This window comes from Oryctolagus cuniculus, chromosome 20 (assembly GCF_051225735.1).
Source record: "Oryctolagus cuniculus isolate XC-2025 breed Fujian yellow rabbit chromosome 20, ASM5122573v1, whole genome shotgun sequence".
Lineage (NCBI taxonomy): Eukaryota > Metazoa > Chordata > Mammalia > Lagomorpha > Leporidae > Oryctolagus > Oryctolagus cuniculus.
Genome location: NC_142886.1, coordinates 51,198,243 through 51,219,051, shown reverse-complemented (window position 1 = coordinate 51,219,051; position 20,809 = coordinate 51,198,243). Strand labels below are relative to the sequence as shown.

The 20,809-nt window shown below is 56.9% G+C and overlaps 1 protein-coding gene across 6 annotated transcripts in view; it reads right to left on the bottom strand.

The window, feature by feature from the left end:
- Positions 1–20,809, bottom strand: part of TDRD9 (tudor domain containing 9) — an 86,455-nt gene that overhangs the window by 47,376 nt on the left and 18,270 nt on the right. For 3 of the 6 annotated variants that reach the window (XR_016226892.1, XM_051834938.3, XM_089322787.1), the window contains exons 3-7: positions 13,960–14,057; positions 12,961–13,182; positions 12,453–12,575; positions 9,630–9,710; positions 2,709–2,873 (exon numbers count right to left, since the gene is read on the bottom strand). Coding sequence is in view for 5 of the 6 variants with exons in the window: in XM_051834938.3 (XP_051690898.3) it covers positions 2,709–2,873; positions 9,630–9,710; positions 12,453–12,575; positions 12,961–13,182; positions 13,960–14,057 (689 nt within the window). In the remaining variant the exon portion in view is untranslated. Of the gene's footprint in view, positions 1–2,708; positions 2,874–9,629; positions 9,711–12,184; positions 12,313–12,452; positions 12,576–12,960; positions 13,183–13,959; positions 14,058–16,713; positions 17,547–20,246; positions 20,680–20,809 lie in introns of those variants that run through there. The other 3 variants (XM_089322788.1, XM_051834940.3, XM_051834942.3) reach the window with 3 other exon arrangements.

Below are 20,809 nucleotides of genomic sequence, written 5' to 3'. Positions count from 1 at the left end.
GAAGACAGTCTCGGTGGCAGAGAAGTCTCCCCAGCACTGATACCAGGTGGAGTTTCTGTGCCCAGCACCATCACGTGTGGGAGTGGGGGGGAGGCAAGGTCACGTCCACGCTGCCAGTCACACCACGGGGCTGTCCACCAGAACTCGCCAAGCTGCTTTAACTGTGCAGAAAGCAAGCCACACCGACCCTGGGCGCCAGATGTGCCCCCTCGGGCACGTCCACAGCACCCAGGCAGGGTACAAAGACCGGTCAACTCCAGCTAGGTCTCTACAAGGCCCACCGTTATGTCCACCTCGTCACGTCCACACAATCTCTATCACAGCCAGACCAGGTTATTTTTAAGGCTTTTTGTTGAAAAACAACAACCAACTGCCACGTGCAAGCCACTGCATTTGACTTTACGAAGGACACGTCAGGAAGGACCCTCAAGTCATCAAACCTCACTCATGCACGCAAGCTCATTCCCACTGTGACCTGGAGTGGATGACGCCACGCCTCGCCACTGCACAGCCACCGCTTCCTGGGGGACAGCTGACAGCTGCTATCATGATCCTGAAGACGCAGGTCTGACAAGCGGCTTCTACCACACGTGACTTCCTACTTTACGCACACTACAACCAGATTTATGATAGCACAACTGCACAACAATTTAAAATAGCTGGATGTCCCACAAACACCAAGAGTGGCACCCAAGCCCATCTATCAGCCTTTCCACACACGTACTTCCACAGAACTAAACCCACTCGAGAGATGCCAAATGCAGCCCTGCGTCCTCCGAGCTGGCTCAGCACAGGAGATGCAGGAGGTGCCACAGCACCGGCCCCCACCCGCTGGAGCAGGGCACCCCCGCCAGGACTAGAAAGAAACAGGAGAGGCAGGGCCGTGCTCCCTGGAGCCCAGCGCACACCAAGGCCCGGTGTCTGACGGGGCCCTCACACAGACGGTGGGCAGGGCGGCAGCACAGAGGGAGCACCTGATTCCCAGGAGAGAAGAGTCAGCGGGGGCCGTGCTGGGGCCCTGGGACCCCGCACACTGGCCCCAAGGACCTGTGCCCAGCCCAGCCAGCGGGTCCAGGACTGCCGCAGGTGGAGGATGGGCACTGCAGGGGTGGGGGCAGCTGGGCTTCCACGTCCAGGGCTCAGAGTCCAAACCACGAGACCGCAGCAGGACGCAGCTGTGCTGTAAGCGGGGAGGGGCGAGCAGTGCGCGAATGACCGCAGTGAGCGAGAGGTGGGGGCTCTGCGTCTGGACCGGGGCTGGGGCCATCGATGCTGACTTCACGAGTTCACTATAGCACGCGTGTACATTACATGTGCTTCTAAGGATATTTCTGTCAGTCAAAAAAAGATGAAAAGAGCACCCAGGCTCAGTTCCCAGCTCCAGCTAATGCAGATCCTTGGATGCGCAGTCATGGCCCAAGTGCCTACGTCCCTGCCACCCCCATGGGAGACCTGGGGTGAGCTCCCGGCTCCTGGCTTCAGCCTGGCCCAGCCCTGGCCACCGCAGGCATTTGCGGGGCCTCAGGGGGTGTTTCTGAAGATGACAGAGGTTGAGAGGGGCAACGTTAAGGCACACAGGGATGAATCGGGCTGTGAGGCCTGGAGCTGGCCCGTGACAGCAGACAGCGTGGCGGGCCAAAGGACACCTGCAGAGAAGGCCCCGCGGAATCCACAGACCCAGGGCGGCTGAGTCTTGCCATCCATTCCCTGAGAGCTCTACCAGACGCCAGCAGGCAGCCCTGCAGCCCAGGCTCCCCGAAGCCAGGGCCTGGCCGTCCCAAGGGAACGATGGCCAGGCCCGCCCCAGCTCCTGAGCACATCCACAAGGCTGTGTGTCTGTTGGTGAGCACTGGCGCTGACACGCAACAGAGTAACTGCCCACAGGACCACGGCCAGGGCCAGCTGCAGAGGGGACGAGTACAGCATAGCACTTGCACACTCCCGAAACGGCCAGGAAACGCACGCTGCTCATCTCCGGGCTCCTTCCTCCCAGCGCGAACAGGGGCTTCCCGTCCCACTTGTTCCAGACTTTCACACGGACAGAATGGAAGGGAGGCTGGAACACACGCCCCAGGCCACTTCGAGGTCAGCCCCCAGGGACAGGTGCTGCTGAGGTGGCGTCTGCACCGCGGGGCGCGGGAGCACCGCACCCCTGTAGCCCTCCTCCCACAACCACGAGAAAGCACAGGGCGCCTACAGAACACGAGCACACTCCCCCAAGGGCTGTCCCATGAGGAGCCCTGGAAACAGTCACAGCCCGAGGAGCCGGGGAGACGGTACACGGTGTCCCGGGGGCTCCTGGGCAGAGCACACAGAGCGAACACAGCAGAAACACACGGTGCCATCGACCGTTTCTGAGCCCTGACAGACGGCCCCGGTGCTGCACGTCTGCAGGCGCGTGAACCCAGGCAGTGGGGAAACAGAGCCCCTCCACCCCCAGCTGCATCGGCGCCTGGCACGGAGCGAAGCCTGCTGTCCGTGTCTTCAACACCGCAAGGTGTGCGGCAGCCCGGCAGCCCGGGGCTCAGCGAGGAGGCGCTTCCGGCCGCGATCAGGAGGACCCAGGAGCCCCCCTCTGCTTCCCCTTCCCCACGCCTGGGCCCTCCCACCTCTCTGCTCTGCGTTCTCCCAGGGTCTTCGTCAAGGGACGAAGGCGGTTTGATCACACAAGCACCTTCACCAGAAAAGCAGCAGGGCTTCCAACGCACCCCGCCACGATGAATGTGCCCCAGGTCGTTCAGGTAGTACTCCTCGATGGCGTGGGGCTGGCCTCCCACTTCGAACACGTAGGCGGGCTTCATCTTGTTCTGCACCGGCACGGCGAAGTAGTCCGCGAACTCCTGGCAGTTGATGGTGGCAGACATCAGGACCACCTGCGGCGGAGACAGCCAGGCGGGGGCTGGGGCTGGGGCCGAGAGGCGGCCCGTCCCCAGCAACTTCCCAGACCTTCAATCAGATCCGTCTCTAGCATAATATAAAGTGCTGCAGCATGGAGAACACTTGCACTCTAAATTTTCCTTTCTTTCAGTTATTTTATCAAGTGACAGCTCCCATGCTCCGTGAAAGCTGCTGTAACCGTTTATCTAAAGGGGACTGGGGCAGGGTTGGTGAAGCAGTCGAGGTGTTACCTGAGACACCTGTACCCCTGCTGAAACACTTGGGCTCCACTGCCGGCTCCACCCTACTTCAGCCTCCTGCTGAGCAGGCCTGGGCGGCGGCAGGGGACGGCCTGAGCAGCTGGGTCCCTGCCGCCACGCAGGAGGCCTGGACTGAGTTCCTGGCTTCTGGCTTCAGCCCGCTCCACCCCAACAATCATGAGCATTTGGGGAGTGAGCCGGCAGACAGGAGAGCTCTCTGTAGCTTTCCTTAAAGAAAAATTCTATAAATAAAACTTAAAAGGAAACTTTCCTGCACCCCATGGGAGACCAGGAGAAGCCCCTGGCTCCTGGCTTCGGATCAGCAGCGTGCTGGCCGCGGCGGCCATTGGAGGCTGAACCAACGGCAAAGGAAGACCTTTCTCTCTGTCTCTCTCTGTCCACTCTGCCTGTCCAAAAAAAAAAAAAAAAAAAGGAAACTTTGCATCCAGAAATTAATTTTTAAAAGGAGGAAGTCATGAGGCTGGCACTGCGGCGTGGCAGGTAAAACCTCTGCCTGCAGTGCCGACATGCCATATGGGCGCCAGTTCCAGTCCTGGCTGCTCATTTCCCATCCAGGTCTCTGCTGTGGTCTGGGAAAGCAGTGGAAGATGGCCCAAGTCCTTGGGCCCCTGCACTCACGCAGGAGACCCAGAAGCTCCTGGCTTCAGATAGGCCCAGCTCCTGCCGTTGCAGCCGTTTGGGGAGTGAACCAGCGGATAGAAAACCTCTCTCTCTCTCTTTTTCTGACTCTCCTCTCTGTAACTTTGCCTCTCAAATAAATAATTTTTTTTTAAAAAAAGAGTAAGTCACTAGATGACATGTTCTAGAAAAATGAGGGGGTTAACCGCGAAGGGGCGGCAAGAGATCCCTGAAGCCTGTCCCTAGGGAAAGTCCCAAGACAATAGCTGGACAGGAGCCCAGAGGAACCAGCTATAGGCACTGGGATGACAGAGGCCCCAAGACTTGTATGACAGCCTTGTAACACTGGGCCATGAGTACCAGGGGCAGCGGCCACAGCTCAGCCAGCGCACCTGGGGAAGGTGGCTGCACAGCAGAACACGCCCCACCCGGACCCACAGTCTCCACGTGCTCAGGTGCAGACAAGCTCTGGCTGGCTGGCTGCTGACCCGGCAGTGAGAGGAACAGATCAGGGCACTGACTGGGTAAACGAGGCATCTTTTTCCCTGTGACATGAATCACAAAAGATACAGCTGGATTGACCGAACTCTGAGAAGAAACCTGAGGCTAGAAGACACTCAGCAGCCACCCAGATGAAGAGACACTCCAGGAACAGTGTGGCCTTGGACTATCACAAGGCACGGGAAGGCTTTTGCTTGGCCAAACACAGTGTCCACACAAGAAGCAAACAAGACTCCGCACTGCCCCAGCAGCCCAAGGCCTCTTCCGGAAGCCCTGAGGCTCTCCTGCCAAGACCCCTGCTGGAGGCCAAGGGCACAGGTGGGGTGGATTAGGACCACGGCGAGGAAGCAGGGACCTGGCAGGTCTGGGTGCAGCGGGTGGGGTGTCCCATCCAGCTCTCCTGTCCTGTGTCTGGGCAGAGGGTGGGGTGTCCCATCCAGCTCTCCTGTCCTGTGTCTGGGTGCAAAGGGCGGGGTGTCCCATCCAGCTCTCCTGTCCTGTGTCTGAGCAGAGGGCGGGGTGTCCCATCCAGCTCTCCTGTCCTGTGTCTGGGCAGAGGGTGGGGTGTCCCATCCAGCTCTCCTGTCCTGTGTCTGAGCAGAGGGTGGGGTGTCCCATGCAGCTCTCCTGTCCTGTGTCTGAGCAGAGGGTGGGGTGTCCCATCCAGCTCTCCTGTCCTGTGTCTGGGTGCAAAGGGCAGGGTGTCCCATCCAGCTCTCCTGTCCTGTGTCTGAGCAGAGGGCGGGGTGTCCCATGCAGCTCTCCTGTCCTGTGTCTGGGCAGAGGGCGGGGTGTCCCATCCAGCTCTCCTGTCCTGTGTCTGAGCAGAGGGTGGGGTGTCCCATGCAGCTCTCCTGTCCTGTGTCTGAGCAGAGGGTGGGGTGTCCCATCCAGCTCTCCTGTCCTGTGTCTGAGCAGAGGGCGGGGTGTCCCATCCAGCTCTCCTGTCCTGTGTCTGGGCAGAGGGTGGGGTGTCCCATGCAGCTCTCCTGTCCTGTGTCTGAGCAGAGGGTGGGGTGTCCCATCCAGCTCTCCTGTCCTGTGTCTGAGCAGAGGGCGGGGTGTCCCATCCAGCTCTCCTGTCCTGTGTCTGGGCAGAGGGTGGGGTGTCCCATGCAGCTCTCCTGTCCTGTGTCTGAGCAGAGGGTGGGGTGTCCCATCCAGCTCTCCTGTCCTGTGTCTGAGCAGAGGGCGGGGTGTCCCATCCAGCTCTCCTGTCCTGTGTCTGGGTGCAGTGGGTGGGGTGTCCCATCCAGCTCCCCTGTCCTGTGTCTGAGCAGAGGGCGGGGTGTCCCATGCAGCTCTCCTGTCCTGTGTCTGGGCAGAGGGCGGGGTGTCCCATGCAGCTCTCCTGTCCTGTGTCTGGGCAGAGGGCGGGGTGTCCCATCCAGCTCTCCTGTCCTGTGTCTGAGCAGAGGGCGGGGTGTCCCATGCAGCTCTCCTGTCCTGTGTCTGGGCAGAGGGCGGGGTGTCCCATCCAGCTCTCCTGTCCTGTGTCTGGGCAGAGGGTGGGGTGTCCCATCCAGCTCTCCTGTCCTGTGTCTGGGCAGAGGGCGGGGTGTCCCATCCAGCTCTCCTGTCCTGTGTCTGAGCAGAGGGCAGGGTGTCCCATGCAGCTCTCCTGTCCTGTGTCTCAGTCCTCTGACAGCAACATTTGCTCAGAAGACAATAAATGCACATATTCGGAGTTTTTAAAGTTTTCACAATCTGGATCCTGATTTCAGATTATTTGACACAACTGGAAGTATCATATGAGTTTTTAAAGATTTATTTATTTGAAATGCAAAGTTACAAGGTCAGGGGGAGAGAGTGGGGAAGGGGCGGTATCTTCCATCTGCTGGTTCACCCCCGGGTGGCCGCAACTGCCAGGGTTAGGCCGGCAGAAGCCAGGAGCTTCATCGGGGCCTCTCACGTGGGGACAGAGGTTCAAGCACTCAGGTCATCTTCGCTTGCTCTCCTAGGTGCGTTATCAGGGAGCTGGACTGGAAGTGGAGAAGCTGGGATTTGAACTGGCACCCCTAGGGCATGCTGGTGTCATGGTGGTGGCTTAACCCACTGTGCTACACCCTGGCCCCACCACACAGATTTCAGGTTTAGACAAGGTGCTGCCTCCTACATTGTTCAGTAAGTCATCGATGCGTTACAGCTTCTTACTGCAGCTGGCGCTGCGGCCCCGCTGACATCATTACTACAGCAGAGCACGTGCTGTCCTCCAACACCAGGATGCTTGGAGGCACTTCTAAAACACGGACTGCAGATTCATTCACACATCTTGAAACCAGAAGCCAGGCTCCCGCAGCCAGAATTCTACTACAGTCAGACCACCTTCTGCAGCCTGGAGAGAACGCCGGAACTCAGTGCAGCAGGGCCGCACCGCAGCCCAGCGGCGGAGCCACCGATGCAATGCCAGCGACCCACGTGAGCACCGCCTGGAATCGCTGCTCACTTCCGACTCCGCTCCCTGCTGTGGCCTGAGAAAGCAGCTGAAGATGGTCTGAGCGCTTGGGCCCCTGCACCCACCCGGGAGACCCCCATGGAGTTCCAGGCTCCTGGCTTCAGCCTGGCCCAGCCCTAGCTTGTGCAGACACATGGGGAGTAAACCAGTGGATGGAAGAAATCTCTAACTCTGCCTTTCAAATAAGTAAAGTAAGTCTTTTAACAAAGAAGACTTTGAAAACCTCGATTGTAGCACAACAACCAGAAAGCATCCCTCCTTTGACCATCAGAAAAACCCTTTACTTGGCCTGCTTCTCAGAAGAGACACTGCTTCCCACTGTCAGCACGGGGAGGTACACACACACAGATGAGACACTGCTTCCCACTGTCAGCACGGGGAGGAACACACACAGGTGAGACACTGCTTCCCACTGTCAGCACGGGGAGGAACACACACACAGATGACACACTGCTTCCCACTGTCAGCACGGGGAGGAACACACACACAGGTGAGACACTGCTTCCCACTGTCAGCACGGGGAGGTACACACACAGGTGAGACACTGCTTCCCACTGTCAACACGGGGAGGTACACACACACAGATGACACACTGCTTCCCACTGTCAGCACGGGGAGGAACACACACACAGGTGAGACACTGCTTCCCACTGTCAGCACGGGGAGGTACACACACAGGTGAGACACTGCTTCCCACTGTCAACACGGGGAGGTACACACACACAGGTGAGACACTGCTTCCCACTGTCAGCACGGGGAGGAACACACACACAGGTGAGACACTGCTTCCCACTGTCTGTTAACACGGAGAGGAACACACACACAGGTGAGACACTGCTTCCCACTGTCAGCACGGGGAGGTACACACACACAGGTGAGACACTGCTTCCCACTGTCAACACGGGGAGGTACACACACACAGGTGAGACACTGCTTCCCACTGTCAGCACGGGGAGGTACACACACACAGGTGAGACACTGCTTCCCACTGTCAACACGGAGAGGAACACACACACAGGTGAGACACTGCTTCCCACTGTCAGCACGGGGAGGTACACACACACAGGTGAGACACTGCTTCCCACTGTCAGCGCGGGGAGGAACACACACAAGTGAGACACTGCTTCCCACGGTCAGCACGGGGAGGTACACACACACAGGTGAGACACTGCTTCCCACTGTCAGCACGGGGAGGTACACACACACAGATGACACACTGCTTCCCACTGTCTGTTAACACAGGGAGGAACACACACACAGGTGAGACACTGCTTCCCAGTGTCAACACGGGGAGGAACACACACACAGGTGAGACACTGCTTCCCACTGTCAGCACAGGGAGGAACACACACAGGTGAGACACTGCTTCCCACTGTCAGCACGGGGAGGTACACACACACAGATGAGACACTGCTTCCCACTGTCAACACGGGGAGGTACACACACACAGATGAGACACTGCTTCCCACTGTCTGTTAACACAGGGAGGAACACACACACAGATGACACACTGCTTCCCACTGTCAACACGGGGAGGTACACACACACAGGTGAGACACTGCTTCCCACTGTCTGTTAACACAGGGAGGAACACACACACAGATGACACACTGCTTCCCACTGTCAGCACGGGGAGGAACACACACACAGGTGAGACACTGCTTCCCACTGTCAGCACGGGGAGGTACACACACACAGGTGAGACACTGCTTCCCACTGTCAACACGGGGAGGTACACACACACAGGTGAGACACTGCTTCCCACTGTCAGCGCGGGGAGGTACACACACACAGATGACACACTGCTTCCCACTGTCAGCACGGGGAGGAACACACACACAGGTGAGACACTGCTTCCCACTGTCAGCGCGGGGAGGTACACACACACAGATGACACACTGCTTCCCACTGTCAGCACGGGGAGGAACACACACACAGGTGAGACACTGCTTCCCACGGTCAGCACGGGGAGGTACACACACACAGGTGAGACACTGCTTCCCACTGTCAGCACGGGGAGGTACACACACACAGATGACACACTGCTTCCCACTGTCTGTTAACACAGGGAGGAACACACACACAGGTGAGACACTGCTTCCCACTGTCAGCACAGGGAGGAACACACACAGGTGAGACACTGCTTCCCACTGTCAACACGGGGAGGTACACACACACAGATGAGACACTGCTTCCCACTGTCTGTTAACACAGGGGGGAACACACACACAGATGACACACTGCTTCCCACTGTCAACACGGGGAGGTACACACACACAGGTGAGACACTGCTTCCCACTGTCTGTTAACACAGGGAGGAACACACACACAGATGACACACTGCTTCCCACTGTCAGCACGGGGAGGAACACACACACAGGTGAGACACTGCTTCCCACTGTCAGCACGGGGAGGTACACACACACAGGTGAGACACTGCTTCCCACTGTCAGCACGGGGAGGTACACACACAGGTGAGACACTGCTTCCCACTGTCAGCGCGGGGAGGTACACACACACAGATGACACACTGCTTCCCACTGTCAGCACGGGGAGGAACACACACACAGGTGAGACACTGCTTCCCACTGTCAGCGCGGGGAGGTACACACACACAGATGACACACTGCTTCCCACTGTCAGCACGGGGAGGAACACACACACAGGTGAGACACTGCTTCCCACTGTCAGCACGGGGAGGAACACACACACAGGTGAGACACTGCTTCCCACTGTCAGCACGGGGAGGTACACACACACAGGTGAGACACTGCTTCCCACTGTCAGCACGGGGAGGTACACACACACAGATGAGACACTGCTTCCCACTGTCAACACGGAAGAAACAAACACACAGCAGCACCAGACATTTCTGTTACTTGTGAAATCAAATTTACCTTCACAAAGCGCGAGTTTGTTCGTAAAAGTTTGCGCACCACCAACAGCAGGAAGTCCATTTCTTCCGTTCTCTCATGTACCTGCAAAACACAAAGTGGGTGCCCACGTCACAGCCTGGTGAGTGTGGGAAGGGGGGCCTCACCACAGGCCCAGGGCTGCCCCAGGGAGACTGAGGACCAAATCAGTCTCCTGCTGAACGGACTCCCCAAGGGGTGGCCAAGGACTCACAGCAGGCGATCACCTGTGCTCTTTAGAGCCATGACATCTGGGCAGAGCAGTGCTGAGCACCTGGTCCTGCCCTCTTCATGACAGGGGCCCAGGGACTTGGGCCATCCTCCACTGCTTTCCCAGGCCATAGCAGAGCTGGATCAGAAGAGGAGCAGCTGGGTCTCAAACCAGCACCCATATGGGATACCGGCACTGCAGGCAGGGCTCTTACTGGCTACACCACAGCACCAGCCCCTGCTGCTACATTTTCTTTAGCTAATCCTACTCCAGGCCACACTATCTTCCTCACTTTCAGCTGCATGGTGCCTACAGAAGTGTACAGAGAAAAGAAACGTGGGGACCAAGTATGGTCTAGCAGCTAAAGCCACCACCTGAAACACTGGCGTGTTGCATATGGTGTGCCAGTTCATGTCCCGGCTGCTCCACTTCTGATCCAGCTCTTTGCTAATGGCCTGAGAAAAGCAGAAGATGGCCCAACTGCTTGGGCCCCTGCACCCATGTGGAAGTCCTTGACGAAGCTCCTGGGTTTGCCCTGGCCCCATGCTAGCCGTTGCAGCCTTCTGGGAGCAAACCAGTGGATTTAAGATATCTCTCTGTGTGTCTCATTCTCTCTCTTAACTCTTTCAAAAGGAAGGAAGGCGTCTGGCACCGTGGCTCACTAGGCTAATCCTCTGCCTGTGGCGCCGGCACACTGGGTTCTAGTCCCAGTCGGGGCACCGGATTCTGTCCCAGTTGCCCCTCTTCCAGTCCAGCTCTCTGCTGTGGCCCGGGAGTGCAGTGGAGGATGGCCCAGGTTCTTGGGCCCTGCACCCGCATGGGAGACCAGGAGAGGCACCTGACTCCTGGCTGGCTTTGGATCAGCGCAGTGCGCCAGACGCAGCACGCTGGCTGTAGCGGCCATTGGAGGGTGAACCAACGGTAATGGAAGACCTTTCTCCCTGTCTCTCTCTCTCACTGTCCACTCTGCCTGTCAGAAAAAAAAAAAAAAAGACCAAAAAACAAACATTACAAAACTAGTTTTCATCTCACAGCATCAGTAGACTCGAAGCTTCCTCTACACAAACATTGTGTCTCTCTCTGAAGAAAATCATGAGGGCTGTCAGGGCTTCCCAGGCAGTGGGGCTTCAGCCTCCATCAAGCACCCCAGCCCCACTCACAACCTCCAACAGATCCTAGCTATTGGCCCCTGGTCCTCACCCCCAAGACACAGCTGCTGATGCGGGCAAACACAGGACATGGGGTGCAACCTTCCAACACACAGGACATGGGGTGAAACCTTCCAAAACTGGGAAAGCTGGCTGCACACACCCACTCCACAGAGAACTTTCCTTTAATATAAACAAAGCCAATGGTCTCCCGTCCTTACTGAGAGCAGCCCAGGAAGCACAGCAAAGGAAAGAATACGGAGCTGGGACAGCGACCAAGGCAGGGCCTGACAGTCCCCCGAGTCTCAGGGGAAGGCCAGAAGATCATCTGTGCTTACTCTACTGACTTGTACTCGATGGAGACTCCCCATGGTGGCTGAAAGCACCCACACACACTCAGTCCTTGCTGCCGTCAGGTGGTGGCTAACAGAGACCAGAGGCTGGCCGACTTCCCTGAAGGACAGAGGTGAACACTTCCAGTCTCAGGGTGTACAGTCCTGGCTGCAGCCACTCAGTCCTGCTGTTAACAACATAGACGCAAACAACACACGCATGAGCGAGTAAAACTGCCTATACACAGGAGACTGGATCCTGAGCTGTGGCAGGGCAGTTAGACCACCGCTTGCGAGGCCCACGTCCCACATCAGTGCTGGTTAAGGCCCTACCACTCTGCTTCCGATCCAGCTCTCTGCTGACGTGCTGGGCCCCTGCCTCACCAGCGGCAGACCAGGATGGAGCCCCAGCTTCAGCCTGGCCCAGCCCCAGCTGTGGTGGTCGTTTGGGAAGCAAACCAGCAGATGATCAATCTGTTGAGATCTCTCTCGCTCTCGCTCTCCCAGCCAAAATAAATCAACCTTTAGACAGACACACACACACACACACATACACACACACACACACACACGTAGCAAGTCTGACCTGAGGACTGTCACCTGCCAAGCCCTGTTCTCAACAAGGAATCTTTTCATCATCCTCAACCTCCCACCATATTTTGGCGCCAAAAGCAAAGAATAAAAACAGAAAACGGGGGGGCGGGGTGGGGGACAGCACTCTGGTGTAGCAGACAAAGCTGCCACCTGCGATGCCAGCATTTCATCTGGGCACAGTTCCAGTCCAGCTCCCAGCTGATGGCCTGGGAAACCAGCAGAAGACGGCCCAAGTGCTCGGGTCCCTGCACCCACGTGGGAGACCAGATGAAGCTCCGGCTCCTGGCGTCCACCTGGCCCAGCATTAGTCGTTGCGGCCGTTTGGGGAGTGAACCAACAGACGGAAGATCTCTCCCTCTCTGTGTAACTCTTTCAAATAAAATCTTTAAAAAAAAAAAAAAAGGCCGAAGGCTTGACATTCCTGAGTAGAATAAGCAGCGACAGACCCAAAGCACGCCGTGACCCTCTACCGACACCGTGTGCTCCTGCACAGTGAAGACCCGCGGGGGGCGCGGGCACGCACCTCGTCGATGAAGATGTGCGTGAACTCCACCAGGCTCTTGGCGCTCACCACCTTCTGCAGCAGGACCCCTGTGGTCATGTACAGCAGCTTGGTGTCTTCAGTTGCTATTTTCTCCAGCCCCACCTGCGTCACGGGGAAGAGAACGGAGCCGTTCAGGCTGCAGTGGTTCCCAGTGAACCTCCAAAAAGCTGCGTCCACTTGACACTGAGGTGAGAAGGGAGCAGCAAGACGGGAAGTCCTCAAGCTGAGGTCCCCGAGCGTACAGGAGGAGGGGTGCGTCCGGCCACGCTGCCTGTGACACGCTTCAGGTATGACCAGGGGGTACAGACATCTTCTAGACCACAGAGATATGAGAGGATAAAACCATAAAACCCACGATTCAACTTGGAGCAGAATTTAAAGGTATTTGCAAATTAAGTTTCACTATTTTTAAAACTTCGCTGTGGTCCCACCTGCAAGGCCTGGCCACGGTTAGCTCCGGCAGCGCAGGTGCCGCCCGCAGCCTCACCTGATAGCCCACCAGCCCGCCCAGCGTCCAGGAGCGCTCTCTGCTAATCCACCGGGCAATGCTGCTGGCCCCGATTTTGCGTGGCTGCGTAACCACGATGTTGCAGTAGGCAGAGCGCTGCACGTAATGGTCCAGGATGTACTGTGGGAGCTGGGTGCTCTTGCCACTGCCGGTGGCACCGTGTATGATCACCACGGAGTTGCTTTCTATCAGAGAAACAACCTGAAATACAGAAAAAGTCTCGTTCAAAGTTGACACAGAATTCACCACCACGCAAAGCACGACCTCTCTCACTCAGGAAATCCTTCAAATTTATTTTCCTCTCATCTTTGTCAAGTGGCAACTCCTCTAAACCTAACAGAAAGCAAGAACGCTACAAGCAGCTGCAGCACCTAAGACCAATCCCTCCACACCCGCAGCCAGGACCGCCACCTGCCCCGGCAGCCAGGCCAGGCTGACATCCGTCCTTGGGGCAGCTCCTTCTGAAAACCCAAGCTGGATTTCTATGCCTCTTGCTATGTCTAATTCTCTATTATTTTAAAAAAATCGTTGTGAACCTACATATAATTCTATGGAAAAACATGAAAACAAAACTATTATCACACTCAACTGGCTCTGAAACTTCATTTGAAATCTCACACGGTTAAACCACTCCACTTTTTCACTTACAGATTATGTAGGCGTTTTTAGATTTACTGACTGGAGCCAGCACCGTGGCACAGCAGGTTAAGCAGTACCTGCGATGCCAGCTTCCCACACAGGTGCCGGTTCAAGACCCAGCTGCTCTGTTTCTGATCCAGCTCCCTGCGAACGCACACCCTGGGAGGCGGCAGGGGATGGCTCGAGTACTTGGGCTCCAGCCACCCACGTGGGAGACGGACTGAACCCCCGGCTCTTGACGCCGGCGGGCTCGGCCCCCGCTGAGGGGTGGATCGGAGCTGGAAGCACTTTCTGTCCCTGCCCCTGCGGTCACGGCAGCGATGACGACGACGACCTCACCTCTTCCTTACATCGATTTATAGGCAGATCAGGATATTTGTAAGTTGTCTCAGGGATGCACGTCACGTTGCTGAGCTTAGCCGAAGGTGGTCTTCGCCCTGGGTTCAGACGGAGCAAATGAAGGCAACGCTGTTTCTTCCTTGCATGAACAACACAAAGCGACACCTCACGTGGCTCTGCTGGCCCCGCACCTACAGGCACCGCATGGGCCAGTGCTGCCAGCAGGGCAGCCCCGTCAGCCGCCCAGCACAAACACAGGCACACCCATCCCAGCACCAGCCCCAGAAACTCAGCACCACTGCCAGGACAAATCACCCGATTAAAGGGGTTAAAGCATTCGCTTACAAAGGAAATCTTCACTTAAAATTTCAGTGCATTAGTTTGTTAGGTATACATTCCTTGCTACCAAAACAAATTAGGAGTAGCAATAAATAAATATAATTTAAGAAATACAGGCATGAGGCCGGCGCTGTGCCTCACTAGGCTAATCCTCTGCCTGTGGCACCAGCACCCCGGGTTCTAGTCCTGGTTGGGGCGCCGGATTCTGTCCCGATTGCTCCTCTTCCAGTCCAGCTCTCTGCTGTGGCCCGGGAAGGCAGTGGAGGATGGCCCAGGACCTTGGGCCCTGCACCCCATGGGAGACCACGAGGAAGCACCTGGCTCTTGGCTTCAGATCGGCGCAGCACACCAGCTGCAAAACATGGTTCAAGGAAGATCTCTCTCTCTCTCTCTCTCTCTCTCTCTCTCTCTCCTAACTCTGCTAACTCTGCTAACTTTGCCTGTCAAAGGAAAAAAAAAAAATACAGGCATGAGAGGCCAGCGTTGTGACACAGCTGGTTAAGCTACAGCTTGGGACATGTGAATCCCATATTCGGGTGGGTCTGAGTCTCAACCACTGCACTTCCAAGTCAGCTCCCTCAATGCACCTGGCAAGGCAGCAGAGGATGGCCCAAATGACCAGGCCCCTGCCAAGCAGGGGAGACCTAGATGGAATTCCTGGCTCCTAATCCTGGCTGTTGGTGGCCGTCTAGGAAGTGAACCAACAGATGGAAGATGTGTGTGTGTGTGTGTGTGTGTGTGTGAGAGAGAGAGAGAGAGAGAGAGAGAAACAGAGAGAGAGAGAGACTCCCTCTCTAACTCACTGCCTTTCAAATACATAAACCTTAAAAAACACATTACAGGACAGGAGCAGCTAAGTGGCCAGGTCAAGCCACTCCTGTGAGGCCAGCATCCCATCTCAGAGTGTTGGTTCGAATCCCAGCTGCCCCACTTCTGGACCAGCTCCTTGCCAACGTGCCTGGGAAGGCAACAGAGGATGGTCCAAGGACTTGGGCCCCTGCCACCGACTTGGAAGACCCAAAATGAGTCCCAGGCTCCTGACTGTTGCAGACATCTGGGGAGTAAACCAGCAGATGAAAGATCTCTCCCTCTCCCTTTCTCTCTCTCTCTTTCCTACTCTCTCTTTCAATTTTAAAATTTTTTAAAGATTCGTTTATTTGACAGGTAGAGTTATAGACAGAGAAAGAGAGAGAGGTCTTCTATCCTCTGGGTCACACCCCAAACGGCTGCAATGGCCAGAGCTGAGCAGGTCCAAAGCCAGGAGCCAGGAGCTTCTTCCTGGTCTCCATGCAGGTGCAGGAACCCAAGAACTCGTGCCATCTTCCACGGCTTTCCCATAAGCAGGGAGCTGGATCAGAAGAGGAGCAGCCGGGACTCAAACCAGTGCCCGTGTGGGATGCCAGCGCTGCAGACAGAGGCGTAGTCTACTATGCCACAGCCCAGACCCCCCACGAATCATTTCTTAAAAAGAACCACAGGCATCACAAAGGGGCACCTCTGCTCGGCTCACGGTGCTTGACGCAGTGCCCTGGCCAGCTGGTCCCACGTGGCGTCCTCCAGGGAGCACCTGGCTGACCTGCAGCCATCACTGTGACAAATCACCAAAACTGATGGCTACAAACTTCACAGGAAATAAGCTTTATTTCAAAGGTAAGAAAATGTTGGCTGGTGTTGTGGCGTAGTGGGTAAAGCCGCTGCCTATGATGCCAGCATCCCACACAGGCGCTGGTTCATATCCCGGTGACTCTACTTCTGGTCCAGCTCCCTGCTAATGGCCTGGGAAAGCAGCAGAAGATGGCCCAAGTGCTTGGGACCCTGCACTCACATGGGAGACCAGGATGAAGCTCCCGGCTCCTCACTTTGGTCTGGCCCAGCCCTGGCCATTGTGGCCATCTGGGGAGTGAACCAGCGTATGGAAGATCTTTGTCTCTCCCTCTCTCTCTAACTCTTTGAAATACATAAATAAATACATGTTTAGGCCACTTTCCTATATTTGAGTCAAGTACTTGTCACAAATTCACCAACAGAGGAAGCGGATCTGTTCCGAACTCCCACAGGAAGCAGCTCCAGGGGCCGACAGTGCTGAGTCGGCAGCAGAGCCGTGGCCCGGGTCGTGAGCAGCTTTCCGCTTCTCATCAACCCAGCACGAGCCGCTCTGCTCACTCCAGCAGGGCTCTCTCTGCGGCCACCTCCCTGTCCCCTCCCCTTCCTCCTCTCCACTGAGACAGGCCCTGCTGCCCAGGTCCTCCCTGGGCACACCAGGCCTCTCTGAGCACTGCGTAGGAGGGAGGGGAACCACACTGCCCTGGTGAAGCAGGAGGGACAGCCAAGCAGTGGGGGACAGAGCTTCAAAGGTTCTTCCGGAGGACAGTCCTGCTGAGAGCCACTGAGCCAGGCCGGCAGCTGACCGCTCACCCACGCGAGCTGTGAACGCCGCTCCAGGACACCGCGCCTCTGACTGCACTGCGCCTCTGCGCCTTCTCCACGCCGCGAACACAACACAGCCTGACGTTTTCAGGTCACTGCTGAAGCAGGCCACGCTCATCAAGTCCTGCCCCATGCGCACTGCCCAGGGGTGGATGCAACCAAGGAGCACAGGCGCCCGCAGTGGCCTTGCTCTCTCAGGATGAGCAACGACATAAAAGGAAAGACATCAAGAATCATTTAAGGCAAATCAACAAACTCCATCCGACACAGTCAAGTCCAAAGTGGCGTGGGAAATACCTCAACCTCACCATCTGCTGTTCTGAGTCTCCTGTGGTCTTCATCCTAGGCTGTTAACACCACAATAGTTCACATTAACCGAGGAAAACGACGCCACAAAAGCCGCTGGTTCTGCTCACTACACCCCAACTCTGTCTTCATGACAACCTAACCAAACCCCCAGAAAGCACAGGCTCCACACGGGACACAGGGGCTGCGGCTCCTGACTGCTTCTCACAGCAGCAATGATGCTTACCCTAAAACTGGGAATTACAGGAAGTAAGTGTAATTGCTACACTACAGATTGAAAGCAAAATCCAATCTTCAGAGGTGTCTGACAGTAAGTAAGTCACCGCCTGGGATGCCTGCACACGTCAGAGCCCTGGGCCAAGTCTCAGCTGCTCTGCTTCTGACCCAGCTCCCTGCTGGGAGGCAGCAGGCGACGGCTCCTGTGCTGGGAGCCTGTCACTCACATGGAGACCCAGACGGACTTCCTGGTTCCCAGCCTCAGCTACTGTGGGCATTTGGGAGAGCGAACTCGTGGACAGAAGACCTCCCTCCCCCCTCTCCTGCTCTCTCTCACCCCCTCCCTCCCTCTGTCCCTCTGTCTCCCTCTCTTTCTCTCTCTCTTTCTCTCTCCCTCCCTCCCTCCTCCTCTCTCTCTCTGCCTTTCTAATAAAATGAAAGTAATAAATTTTTCGAAACAGAAAGTGTTAAAAGAATAAATCTCCCAGGGCGGCACTGTAGTGTAGCCACCGCCTGCAGTGCTGACATCCCACATGGGTTCAAGTCCCGGCTGCTCCACTTCCGATCCAGCTCTCTGTTATGGCCTGGGAAAGCAGAAAAAGATGGCCAAAGTCCTTGGGCCTCTGCAACCACGTGGGAGACCTGGAAAAAGCTCCTGACTCCTGGCTTCAGATCAGCGCAGCTCCAGCCATTGAGGCCACCTGGGGAGTGAGCCAGCAGATGGGAGCTATCGCTATTGCTCGCTCGCTCTCTCTTCCTCTGCCTCTTTGTAACTCTGCCTTTCAAATAAATAAATAAATCTTTTTTTAATAAAAGAATAAATTTTCCAAAGCAGACCATCAGCTATGACTTCCTCCATTTGTGGTGGTGCTCTCCAGTCACCCCACTGGAAGGAGCATTAGCATTTCCCTGTGGTTTCTTAGACACTCCACACTGCCACTTCCGGGGCCATCCTCTGCAGCTCTTCTCAAGCCATTAGCAGGGAGCTGGATCAGCAGTGGAACCACCAGGGGGCCGGCACTGTGCACAGCAGGTTAAAGCCTCAACCTACGGCACTGGCATCCCATATGGGTGACGGTTCTAGTCCCAGCTGCTCCTCTTCCAATCCAGCTCTCTGCTGTGGCCTGGGAAAGCAGAAGATGGTCCAAGTGCTTGGGCCCCTGCACCCACGTAGGGAACTGAAAGGAGGCTCCTGGCTCCTGGCTTCGGATCGATGTAGCTCTGGCCGTTGCAGCCATTTGGGGAGTGGACCAATGGAGAAAGGACCTTTCTCTCGGTCTCTCCCTCTCACTATCTATAACTCTACCTCTCAAACAAACAAAAGAAGAAGAAGAAGAAGTGGAGCAACAAGGGCACAGACCAGCGCCCACAGGGGATGCCAGTGTCAGAGGCGGCAGCTTTACCCTACAGCAGGCTCATCTCTGAGTTGATCATTTTCTCTGGCTGTGAATGACGTTATAAATACCCACATGGCCCTGGGCAGAAAATAGTATCCCAACCCTTGTCTTAAAGGCTCAGAAGAGAAGCAAAAAGGGAGATGAAACCACCACTAAAAATTCCACCCAATTAACAAGGAGCTGGCACTGTGGCATTTAAACCCCACAGGAGGCACTGCCACAGGACAACCGTCAACTGGCGAGTGGCTCGGACACTGTGGAGTCCACAGCCTGGAGGAGCCTGGGGCAGCCTGGGGCAGCCTGGGGCAGCCTGGGGCAGCCCACCCTGCCAACGCCTTCCACCTCCACCTGCGGAAAGTGGCTTTCCCACACCCATAAACAGTGATTCTAAGGTAACCTGTGGAAATTCACTGAATCTGTAGCCTCTGATTTCTACTTAGAAACCCTTCCTCAAATGATACGTGTCTCAGTACTCTGAGTGCCAGCATTTTGTGACTGCACACAACAGAATGCTCACGTTGCGAGCTATGGTGCTGGAATGGAGACGTGTGGAGCTAACAGAGACAGGGACAGAGGAGCTTGGTGCCCTCACCACGTGCGCACATGCGCACACGTGCACACGTCCAGCCTGGTCTCCCAACGCCGGTGCTCCAGCTGGTTTCAGCACTTCACCTGGGGGCAGCGCCTCCTCCCTCACCCTCCACAGGCCAGGTGTCACCAAGCCCCACTCCCTCTCCCTCCACCGGCTCTGCACCCCACAGCCCCCTGGGCACAGGGGCCTCACTGGACACGCGGGCCTCCTGTCCGGCCCCCTTGTGCTCTCTGGCCCCCCGAGTCCATGCACAAAATGATGGAAATCTCACCACGAGACACCTCCACCTTTCAACTCACCAAGAAAACCAGAGCCTTCAGCAGCTCCCACTGCTCCAGGTATGACCACCAGCAGCTCAGGCACAGCCACAGGCCCCGCACAGCACAGCCCAGGAGCTGCCTGGGGCTGCTCTAACAAAGGACCACACACAGTGCCTGAGCCAGTACCCACGTCCCCTCCTACAGCTCTGGCGAGAGGCCACAGTCAGTCACGCTGGGCTGACAAGTGACCCGCTGACACGGCTGCTCGTCCAGAGTCCCAGAGACCCCACGGGGAGACCTGCCCTGCTTTCCTGGACTCCCAGCTCCTCCCTCTCATCACCCCAACGCGGGGCCTCAGGGGCCACAGCTCCACGCCGACCTCAGCCCCCCTGCTCCCTCTCACAGAAGCCCCATTTTGCAAGGGGTCCACCTGGACTCCCAGCCCCCACCAGATCCCTAACCCACCTGTCACCACGAGGGCACTGGGACATGGGCCTCCTAGGGGCTCTTCTCCAGCCTGTGTGACCCTTCAAGGCCTCCCACGCCCACCCCTGCAGCCCAGCAATGGCAGCCTCTCCTCAGCTGGAATGCCAGACCACCAGGCCTTCTCCTACCACGAGGTCTCTGCACACAACTCCCACACCCGCCCCCCTCTTCACCCCACAGTTCAGCCGTAAGCTTGACCGTCACCCTCCTGAAGCCCCAGCCTGAGTCAGCACCCTGGTCTCTGCCCCGTGAGCCTCCACTCACCACGCTCTCCCCCAAAGAACTTCCCTGGGTCACTGCAGGACGACAGGACAACATCTGTCAGCTCTTCACTGTCGGAGCCCCGTCTCATCCGGTCCCTGACAAGCACCGGGGGTAGTGGACCGCAGGCGAGAACCCCAGGGTGAGTGCCATGTGTGGACAGAGGCGGCAAAGGGCAGCGTCAGGCGCAAGACGAAGCCACAGCCGCAGCACAGGTGCTCTGCGCTGCAGCCCAGCTGCTTCCAAGCAGCAGCCGCCCCTGGGCGACCAACGCCTGCCCCGGGTGCAAACACTGACCCGCAGCCCCGAGCACACACGCCACCGCATGGCCTCACAGAGACCCGAGACCCCAGCAGGACGCGGTGGTCCCTCTCCTCAAGCGCACTCGCCGTTCAGACCCGCCCCCGCACGCACTGGGGGCCAGCAGTCTGCGCCCAGAAAGGACACAGACAGGAAGGCACGGATCTCAAGGCCGCTTCCGCCTTGAAGGAAAGACAAAAATGAAACATTAACCAGGCTACAGCATACTGACCCAAAGAAGAAAAACAAAGAACTAAATCCAAGTG